Here is an 11227-nt window from a genome sequence, read left to right on the forward strand (position 1 = left end):
TTCTTCACACTGTGCAGCCAGCCAAATGGAATGCCTCGCTGCAGTATGTCAAAGAGTCAAATAACGGAGCTGGATTGAAAACAGAGCCTTGATCATTTTAGGACCAACAATAACATTTGTAGTTATTCTCAACAGGATTCAAGTAATCAACGCTCCTGTTGTTTCAGGGCATCAGTTGATTGCCACAGTGGCCAGGAAGGAATCCTCATAACAAATGGAATGGGACTAGAGTCCTTTTTATCCATAAACAAGGAGCTTTTGCTTTACTCTGAAGCAATGGTTGTCAGTCACGACTGAATGACCAGTAGGCTGGTCAGTATTTAGAAAAGTTTGGGGGGAGAAGAAAGAGTTGCTTTGATTTCCGTTTTTCTCTCCATTAGATGTCAGTTACGTGCCTGGCCCTGTTCCCAGTAAGCTGCACTTACTGGCATTCTCCTGTCAGTGAAGAGGGGGAAGAGTCATAGTTTCATAGTTGTTAGGGGTAGGAAGGAACCTTACAGATCATCAGGTCCAGTCCCCCTGCACTTGGGCAGGAAAGACTGCTGGGATCAAACAACCCCAGCAAGATGGCTGTCAAGACGCCTCTTGTAAATCACCAGGGTGGGTGACTGTACCACCTCTAGGGGGAGCCTGTTCCAAACCCTCAGCACTCAACTTGTAAGGAAGTTTTTCCTTATGTTGCACCTGAAGCGATCTTTGATCACTTTGTGCCCATTATTTTTTGCCCTCCCCCTTGGTGAATAGATGCTTCCCCAGGTCCATTGGTTGTAAAATAAAAAAGGAGGAGAAGAAAAGCAGCAATGTCAGAAGAGTTCTATAAAGTCATCTTGATCTTATCTCCAGTCCTTTCCGCCCAAACCCACTAGACTCTTGACTGAGCTTCATACTGTCCTATAAATAGAACAGCAGCTCTCGTGCAGAGATGGGCTGCTCGAAACCAGAGGCTCATTCTTTCTGGGCAGGGTGTGTGAGAGAGAGTATGAGAGCTGCGCAGGGCCTTTCATGTTTCAGTTATGTAGTGGTGAGGTTTTCTATAGATAGTCACTGGCAAGTGACATAAACTGCTCCTTCCGGGAGGGGTGAGGTGACCAGCGTGTCGGGTTGTGTTTCCTTTTTTTTTTTTTTTTTTTTTTTTTTAAGCAGCTTTATATTAAGGAGGAGATGGAGGAAGGCACGTCTCCTGCAGAGGTGAGTGACCCTGCAGAACTGAGGGAGCACCCTGAGCTGACTGGGAAAAGCGATCCCAAAAGCAACAGGAGTGAGCTGACCCAAATGGCAGGAGCTGTGAGAAAAAGCAGAGGTGCCATTCTGTGACAAAGTCGCTTGCGCTGTTATGGCGGGCTGGGGAAGGGTTTGAGCCAGCCAGAACTGCTGCCTGTGCCTGGGGAGAGTAGGGCTCAGCTGACCCCAGAATAAATATTTCTTGGAACAGAAGAGGGCCTTGAAATAACCTTCTTGGGTGTTTTGGTCTGCTCTGGCATTCTTCAATTAGGCCCCTTGCTTGAGAGCAAGCAGTGTTATTTGGGGGCTCTGCATCCAGGGGCCCATTCTCTCCCAGATGTCAAAGTCAGTGTGTGGCATTGTTTAGTGTCCAGTTTTTTCCCCTCTTGGTTTCTGTCAGAATCTCATGGATTTTTCCTCCTCGCTTGGTGCCTATTCTCCTAACCACTGTCCTTCTGGCCACGATGGACAGCAGGGGATTTCTTGCAAAGTCAGTCAAATGACCACCTCAATTTCTAGCTTTGGTGCATTATGATCTCCATGTCTGAGCCCCTTATCTTACATGTATATATCTCCACAATGCCCCTGAAAAGTAAGGAAGCATTTATTATCCCTGTTTTGCAGATAAAACTGAGGCCCAGAGGGACTAAGTGACTTGTCTAGGGAGTGTGAGACAGAACAAGATATTGCATCCAGATCTCCCAAGTGACTGCCTTCACCTTGCTCTGGCTGCTAATTGTGCAAGGTGGAGATGCTGCAGACTGATTGCAGATATTCCAGCTTCCAGCTTCACACCACCATCACCAGTTGATCACAGGCTTGCTGCACGGCAGGGTGTGGGTCATATTTCTGCGTGTTTCTGCACTGTGCTGAGCTGATGAGGAGGAACAGGGCTCCTCAACTGCCATGAGGTTTCTAATTATCCTGATCTTCTGATCTTGTGCTTATGCCCCTACTGGGACATAGGAAAAATAGATTTCCAGAGTGCCTTTTAAAGCTCCCTTTTAAGGATGTGGGGAGCTGGGAGGGAAGTAGACTCGTCATCCGTTAGGGCTCTGGCTTTAATCTTACAATTTGCAGTTGCTTTTTTGTGTTCCTGAAAGCACTATGACATGAAAGCATGAAAGCTGGCCCTGGCAAGGAGTTGCCTGCTGTTTCAACCAGCAAGGTGGTACGGAAGAGAGGTGTTGGTCAGGCCCTGCTTGCTGAGGAGGAGTACTGGAGAGTACAGGCTTGACTCTGTTGGTGTGGGGGTAGTTGAGAGTGGACTTCTGGTAGAGCATAGTTATGCTTATCTATCTCAGTGGATCCAGCTGATGCACGTGGAAGGACTGGAGTGGCCTAGTTGGAGGTGGCAGTTTACAAGGGCTTAGTGATAGCAGACCCATCTTCTGTCTTCTCTGTTGTTGTCTGGAGGTATTAGTGAGCTCACTAGCAAGTTATCACTTTTCTCTGTATCTCCAGCCCAGCAGCCCAGAGAGGTTTGCCTCCATCCCCTCTTCTTTCACTACAAGTCTGATGAAGCAATATTCAGGAACCTACTCTTTTCCCATTGAGCTTTCATAAAGAGTGTTAGGATTGCAATTGTGGGTCTCTGTCTGGTTTGGGGTTAGCTTGACCTAGTGATAGGGAAACATGTACTGGGTCACATGGATGTTTCTTCTTATACTGTACTCAGCACTTGCTTTCCAAGCAGTTTTTGAGGAAACTTTGACTTCGAACTTGGCAAAAGCCAGCATGTGGAAAGTATTACAGTCTGTAGCTGTTTTGTAAAATGAGGACGAACAGAACAAATTAACACTACACATGGAGCGCTGTAAAAAGCAGTTTCAGGATCCTTGAAAGGATTGGTAGAGAAATATGAAAGCTATGGATCAATAAGGGGCATATTCCCAATAGCATTCTGCTAGGCTTGACATGAATACCGCAGCTGATTAGTGGATGTGCAGAAAGGATTATGGGCTTATTTCTTAATTGTTAGCTATTAGTTGACTGTATTCCATTTTGAATCTGTGTCTTGCATAGAGAGCTCTGGTGTATTAAATCCATCTTTTTTCTAGCCTGTCATAGGATTATCAGGGCATTTGTTCTTTGTGTCTTAACAGTATGTTAATGGACTGGACTCTGTCGCTGGTGGGTGACTTACTGCAGGTTATATTTCTTTTAGTGAGGGGAGAGGGTACCCTGGGGCATTGAGAAACCGTGTCTGCCTGCCATTTTGGGACACAGGCATTGACCTTGCACAATCAGTGAGTTCAGGCTGAAAACTTAACTCTGATTTTTCTGTATTTTTAAGACACAACATTGAGCTTATTTTAGTTTAGCTTTTGGTATCCGGTGTCTGCCCTCAGTTGGGGAAATGAATGTGTCTGATGAAGTGAGATGAAACAAATGTGGACTAAATATGTCTGTGTACTCTACATATGCAAAATATGTGAGTGAATGGGTGGTGTTTCTGTGCTTCTATGTCAGTCTAGCTATGGAGTGGTGAAAAAAACCTGAGGGCTATGTGCAGAGACAGTTTTGGCACTTCAGCCCTGGGAAACGGCAGCCAGCCAAAGAGTGCTGCAGCAAGGCCAAGAATATCTGAAAAATACCAAACACTGAAGCTGGAGACTGTTCCTGCCTTGCTCTTGTTTCCCTCTCCTGTAGGCCTTTAGGTTGCCTCCTGTGCTAGTCGAACGCTGATAGCTTAACAGAACAGGATTGGATGGGGCTTGTGGCATATATGTATATAGTCAAACTCTGCTGAAATCAGAGCTCCAGCTGGGGTTTGATCTCAGGGATTGTGACTATTCCACATTCTGTATCACAGTGAAGCCTTGAGACGATCACCAGAATAGACCTTGGATCTGTGCTTCTGTCAAAATTTGACTATCAACAGACAGGGCCAGAATTGCATCCCCAGATGAACAATGCTTTCTCTCACAATCAGCTGTTGATAAAAGACCTGCTTAAATAAATGCATGTGTAATGTATTTCCAGGAGGGGGCACTAGGAATATTATTATCAAACTGAGCTTTCCTCTTTTGCATCCTCTTGCGGTATGTGTGTTGTGAAAGGGGCAAAAAAGTTGCTAGTAAACAAAGTTTCACCTTGTGTTTTTTTCTCTTGGTTCCTAGACTGTTATAAAAGAGGGGATGCTAATGAAACAGACCAGCTCATTCCAGCGCTGGAAGAGGCGATACTTCAAACTGCGAGGACGGACGCTCTACTATGCAAAAACTGCAAAGGTGAGATGCAGTTTGTAGGAGGTAGCAAGATGGGATGGAATGATGGAGGCATGTGGATCTATACAAGTAGTGAGTCCTCAGTCTAGGATAGAGCAGCTGCACCTGGAAGTGTCTGTCTCTAAGTTTTGTCACAGTTGAAAACTCTGTTTCCTGTGCCTCAGTTTGAAATTCCTTGTTCTTTTGTGCTTAAAACATGACAGTCACACAGGAATCCACCAGTGATGCTGGGGATCATACCTTCCTCTACATCCTCTACTGAACTCTTTGTCCTAAAGACAGGATTCTGTCTTTATTAAAAATGAAACAAAGGAGAGGACATGAATGAATAAAAGGATTTGGGCAGCCTAGCATTTGCCCTAATGGATCTGACCTGTCATCCATGTTATGAAATCTCTTGATAAGAAAGGCCAGTCTTCAGGGCCTTTGGTCTGGCTGCTTTCACAAACACTAAACCTACAAAAAAAAAAAAAAGACATCTAGTGAAGTAGACCATGCGGTATTTTCTAGAAGGGAAAGCTAAAGGCTGGCATTTGGATGCAACTCTCAGTGGCTATGTGTCTTACTCACCTGACCCAGTGTTTTATATTTTATGTTTTTTCCAGTCAATTATATTTGATGAGGTGGACCTGACAGATGCTAGTGTGGCAGAATCAAGCACTAAGAATGTCAACAACAGCTTCACGGTAGAATTTACTGCTTCGCTTACCATCCTCCCTGTATGACTTCCCTCCTTCCACCCCCTTATTCCTAAGACTGGGTGTTCCTAAAGATGTTTCAGCTGTTTGTGGTCCTCTCACTGGGTAAAGTACACTTTAACCGTTATTCAAAGAGCAGCTGTTGTATTAACCAAGCCACAAGAAGATGATGGAAGTCAGTGCCAGTCAGTAGGTGGTTTAGTTAACAGCAGAGAGATTCCATTATTACCCGCTGTTAGTTTTAGGGGTGTCCACATAGTGATATGTAAAACTGGATCACTGTTTTATTGCAAGAATATGGTGTTTAATGCAAGAATATGATGAGTGCAGTATTGTGGCTAAGAAGTTGCATGTAGAAAAGTCAGGAAATATAAATGTATGTTTATAAACATGTGTGTCACGGCGGCGGCCTCCAGGAGGGCCATGATCTCCTTAAGCCCCCCTCTCCGTGCCAAGTCAGCCCAAGGGCACCCTCAGATTCTCGCCCGCCACATCTTTGATGTTAGGTTAAGTTGGGAGGCTGCCTCACGTCTCCTTGGGCACGGTTAGCTGGGACCTCTGTCTCCGTGTTTTCCCGGACCCACCGGGGGTCTCCCTGTATGATGGGTGCTTCCCAGGCACCCTAGCCTTATGGGCTACGCGTGGCTCCTACCAACCCCTAATACCATGCCCCAAGCCTCGCAGATGGGATAGACGTTGGATTGTCACTCTATATGTACACTACCCGTCTCTCGGGCCTCCTCTGTTGTGCTGCCCTTCCTTGGGCTCTCCGAGCCCACTCAGGGCCTCCCTGTAATGTTGCCCCTCTCTGGGGCCTTCCCTGCAATGTCGCTCCCTTTCCTGGGGACTTCTGCGCCCCCTCTGGGGACTTCTCGATGAGCCACTCGTTTCTCAGGCCCAACCGCGCTGCTACCCCCGCTCTCCCGGGCTCACCGCACCACTACCCCCTCTCTCTCAGGGTTCACCGCAGTACACCGCCCTTCTCCAGGGTTTATTGCAGCACTAGGCCTTCCTCAGGGTTCGCCGCGCCCGCCCTGGGGCTTCCTAATAATACTGCCCCTCTGGGGCTGCTGTGCCCACGCTGGGCTTCCTAATAATACTGCCCCCTCTCTGGGGCTCGCTGTGCCCACGCTGGGCGCCGGGGTCCTCACACTCTGCTGTGAGGCCCCTTTAAGGATACTGCGCCCTTACTGGCGCCGGGGTCCCCATACCACTGGGGGTTCCCCCTGAGTATGCTGCGCCTGCTCTGGCGCTGGGGCCCCCACCCCTCTGGGGGTCTCTATGAGGCCTCCTCCAACCCCTTATAGCCTCACCCTAGCCACCGGTATAATAAACGACAACAACAAAACCACAAGCCTCCTGGCTACAACTTAAGGCCACCTGGCTATAACAACATTGCTCCAATCTCCCGGAGCCGCCATCCTTTACTCTGCTCGAGCAGTTCTCGCATCTCAGCTCCAGGAGCTTCTGCCTCTCTGACTGCTGGCAGGGAACTGCCAGCCTGGCTTCAGCCCCGGGCTTTATAAAGGCCAGGCCCTGCCTCCTACAGGCAGCTGACTCTCATTAGTTCCCCTGGCAACCCACAGCTGTACTCCCTAATTGCTGCTAGGGCTCCTTATGCACTGCCAGAGCTTTTCCTCTGGCAGGTTTCCCCTCTCTAGGAGCGGGGCAGCGAGGTGCCCCGCGACAATGTGTTTCCTGCAACAATTGTAACTTGGCCCCCTGTGCACATGAAATATTGTGAGTTACTGTATTGTGGTGCTAGATTTATGCTGTAAGAGATGCCCTTATTCAGCCCTTTAAAGCCACAAGAACTTTATTTGGTGCTTAGTGTTATTTTATGTAGTAAGACAGACAAATTTCCTCCATTGAATGAACTACAGATTATATTTGGTAGTCTATGTTACACAGGAGGTCAGACTGAATGATCATGGTAGCCTTTTCAGGCCTTCTGTAACTATATACCTATGTTGTGATGAAATTACAAACTGGGGAGAGGCAGACCAAGAAGGGATCCTACAAGGTTCAATGCCAGATTGGTTTAATATGCTTTTGAGCAACTTGGAAAATGGAGTTAATTTTATGGTTTCCAAATTTGCAGGTAATTAAAAGCACCATATAAAATATAGGAAGATGGGGATAGATTTCATAAACTCACAGAACTCTGCATGCTTTAAACTGAGGCTGTTGCCAATAGATGTTAGTCCTGTCCTGTTGTACCTCTTCTCAGTTGCATCTAGTTGTGGCATAAACCTTGGAATCTGGTTAAATTCTAGAGATATTTTAGGAGAGAAAGTGTCTTCTAGGCCTGTCCTCAGAGGCTAAGAAGAGGCCCAGCTACATCTGTGAATACCAGCACCATTCTGAAAATCAGCTTTGGATGGCTGTTTCTTTTCTTACCATACAGAATAGTTTCATGGTTTCTTTATGGGACAGAGAATCAAAAACACCTGCATTGTAATTTCAGTGCCAACACTTATTCTCTCTGTGGCTTTGAGAACATATAGGTATCTATCGGTCTGTTTCCTCATCTGTAAAATCAGATTAATTTTGCAGGTAAAACTCTAGTGAGTTTGTACAGGTAAAACTGTAGTGAGCTTGTACAAGAGCAAGAAAGTCTACTTACTACATATCAATGTCATGAGACTGAAAGCTAAAGACACATCATCTCAATTCATCAAAACTCTCTCCAGGGTTCTATCATTTCTTAAGCCATGTAATACTGCTGAGAAGAAATGGGTTCAGCTCAAAGGAGCCATCTGTCAAACTGCATTGGACTCTTGTGGTACCTTGCATCACAGCTCAAATGACTGGTTCGAGGAGAACTCATCTGAAATGATCCTACTCACAGAACTGGTCAGCTCTTCTTAAATGTAAGCATGACCCTAGCCACACCAACTTGCAGGCGCTTCAAGAGATCCACCAAAAGGTCAGACATACAATGAGATGTGACCGAAGAGACATGCATGCAATGTATGGGGGCATCGGGAAAACTCTCAGACCAGTTCTGAGAAAGACTGCTCCTTTAAAATCCTCCACAGGTGAAGCCATCAATGACTGCAATAAGCAGATGAGTTCAATTGATGGGTTGAACATTACTCAGGACTCTGCTCTCATGAAAATGTGGTCCATAACTCCACTCTCAACACACTTGACCACAAACCTACCATAGACTAAGTAGAAAAAGCCATTGATCGGCTTTCTTGTGGTAAAGCCCCAGCTGTGATTGCATACCGGCTGAAGTTATTAAGTGTGGGAAATCCATCTATCTCCTCCATTTGCATGAATTAATATGTATATGTTGGAGTGAAGGTGAATTTCCTCAAGATATGAAGGATGCAAGCATGGTCACACTGTACAAAAACAAAGATGATATGAACAACTGCAATAACTATCATGGTATATCCTTACTTTGTTTCATTGGGAAGCTGTTCACCAAAGTCATCCTGCTAAGACTGCAGACCCTTGCAGACTGAGTCTACCCTGAGTTTCAGTGTGGTTTCAGATCCAGTAGATCCACAACAGATATGATATTCTTTTTGAGATAGCTACAAGAAAAGTGCCGTGAACAAAGAAAATCTCTGTACATAGTATTTGTTGATCTCACCAAAGCTTTTGATCTTGTCAGCAGAGATAGTTTGTTCTGAGTCCTGAAGAAGATTGGCTGCCTTCCTAAGCCTCTGAGCATCAAGTCCACCATGTATGGAATGGTAAAGTTTGATGGGTCATGTTCAGAAGAATTTGAAATCAAGAGTGGTGTCAAACAGGGCTGTGTCCTAGCTCTGACGCTTTTTGGGATTCATCTGCATTCAGTAGCTGTTCAGAAGGAGTTATACCTTCAGACCAGATCCAGTGGGAAACTCTTTGACCTCACTCATCTCAAAACGAAAACCTGAGAAGTTCTTGTCCATGAAATGCTCTTTGCTGATGGCACAGCAAATGTTAAGCATTCAGAGGCAAGACTGCAAAGTCTCATGGGTCACTTTTCTTCTGCTTGTGATGATTTTGATCTGACCATTAGCCTAAAGAAGACAGTAGTAATGGGTCAAGAACTTAACCACCCTCCTGAAGTTAGAATAAATAATGAAAGCCTGGAAGTGGTTGAAAATTTCACTTACTTGGGCTCCACCATCTTGCAAAACCTTGGCTTGGAAGTCACAATTAATGCTCACATTGGGAAGGCAAGCAGTGCCCTGGTTAAACTTCAAAAGAGAGTTTGGAAAAACAGAGCACTCACTCTGTTGACAAAGGTGTGTCCATTTACAGTGCTTGCATACTTAGCTCTCTATTGTACAGCAGTGAGACCATGGTCTCCTTAGGCCAAGGTACAAAGAAAACTGAATAGTTGTGACTGCTGTATCCTGGGCATAACATGGCGTGACAAAATCTCCAACTTTGCTGTTCTGGAATGGGCCCAGATGCCCAGTATGTTTGTGCTCCTGAGACAGAGACACCTCCATTGATTAGGACATGTGAGTTGAGCAAAGGCCAAATCCCCACGGACGTACTCTACAGTGAGCTGGCCATTGGCAAACATCAACTTGGAAGACCCAAACTCTGTTTTGTTGATGTCTGCAAGAAAAACCTTTGTGAGCTGCGAATTGATGGCCAATGCTGGGAATCAGTCATTTGGGACCACTGCAAATGGAAAACAAGCCACCATGAAGCAGGGCCTATGTTGCTTTGAGATGGAGAGTGCCAACGATAAGATAGAGAAAAGGTGTCAGAGGCAGGCAAGACAAAACGGTACTCTGCAGGCTGGCACAAGCTCAACCATGTTTGTATGTGCAACTTACCAGGGGGTCTGCTTGTCATGCATCAGACTCCTCAGCCACACAGGAAGCTGTGGTGGTAGCCAGTAACCCACCAAAGGTGCAATCTCCATGGGTTCCCAAGACTGGTGGCTGCCAGTGAATATATGGCAAGTGGAGGACATCTTTCATCTTTGTCAGTGGGTGTTTTGTAAAGAGAGAAGGGAATTTTAAATGCCTTACACAACTTTCTGCATCCAAGCACAGTAGCGCAGAAGGAATTACTTCCATGACTCTGGCACCAGATCAGCATCAGGCCTCTGCCTTCCCATAGAACCAAGTATGCAGTAGAAATAGTCTAGCTCTTGGGAGGCAGGCAGATGGTGATGTATACTCTCCCTGGCTCATAGTTGCTCCAGGAGTACTTTAGAGTAATGTCTGGCCTCTCTGTGTGTTTCTGTTTTCTGTCTTTTGAGGTTTGTATAGAGGTTGGACTGTGGTTCGCACTGAGCTATAAAAAATACTTGCAAATCAAAAGGTTGGGAAGTTTCTGTTACTGTTTGGCCTGCCACATCACTAGTCAGTGCTTTGGATTCCTCAGAGCCCTACAATTTTCTCTCAGTTCCCTTTGTGAACACTCTGTTTCCCCCTCCACATCTTCCCAGCTCAGTTCCCTCCAAAATTTAGAGCTTTTGATTCCGTTTTAAAAGTGCACTGAGAACTTTTCACTCTTTTCAAAATCAAAGCTAACAAGCTTTGTTCAAAATATGAGACCTCACATCTAGTGTTGTATAGTAGAGGCAGTTATTACTGTATGTTAGAGGTTCCATGTGTTTTCACTCTCTACCTTCCTTGAACTTCTGATCTGCTAAAGACTTAGTGCTCTTTCAGAAAATATCTCCAGCCTCCAAGAAGCTGTACTGCTTAGGGCTAAATGTTGCAATGCGGAGTTGTATTTTGCTTGTTCACATTTGTTCAACTCATAGATTCATAGATGTTAGGGTCGGAAGGGACCTCACTAGATCATCGAGTCCAACCCCGTGCATAGGCAGGAGAGAGTGCTGGGTTTAGATGACCCCAGCTAGATGCCTATCTAACCTCCTCTTGAAGACCCCCAGGGTAGGGGAGAGCACCACCTCCCTTGGGAGCCCATTCCAGACCTTGGCCACTCGAACTGTGAAGAAGTTCTTCCTAATGTCCAGTCTAAATCTGCTCTCTGCTAGCTTGTGGCCATTATTTCTTGTAACCCCCGGGGGTGCCTTGGTGAATAAAACCTCACCAATTCCCTTCTGTGCCCCCGTGATGAACTTATAGGCAGCCACAAGGT

General features: G+C 45.9%; 1 protein-coding gene across 1 annotated transcript in view; it reads left to right on the forward strand.

The window, feature by feature from the left end:
• The first annotated feature begins 1130 nt into the window (after positions 1–1130).
• DGKD (diacylglycerol kinase delta) overlaps positions 1131–11227 on the forward strand; it is a 69831-nt gene continuing 59734 nt past the window's right edge. The window contains exons 1-3 of the mRNA XM_025209456.1: positions 1131–1188; positions 4344–4454; positions 5057–5137. Coding sequence (XP_025065241.1) covers positions 1162–1188; positions 4344–4454; positions 5057–5137 — 219 coding nt within the window. The 5' untranslated portion in view covers positions 1131–1161. The remainder of the gene's footprint in view (positions 1189–4343; positions 4455–5056; positions 5138–11227) is intronic.

Source organism: Alligator sinensis, unplaced genomic scaffold, assembly GCF_000455745.1.
Source record: "Alligator sinensis unplaced genomic scaffold, ASM45574v1 scaffold237_1, whole genome shotgun sequence".
Taxonomy (NCBI): Eukaryota; Metazoa; Chordata; order Crocodylia; family Alligatoridae; genus Alligator; species Alligator sinensis.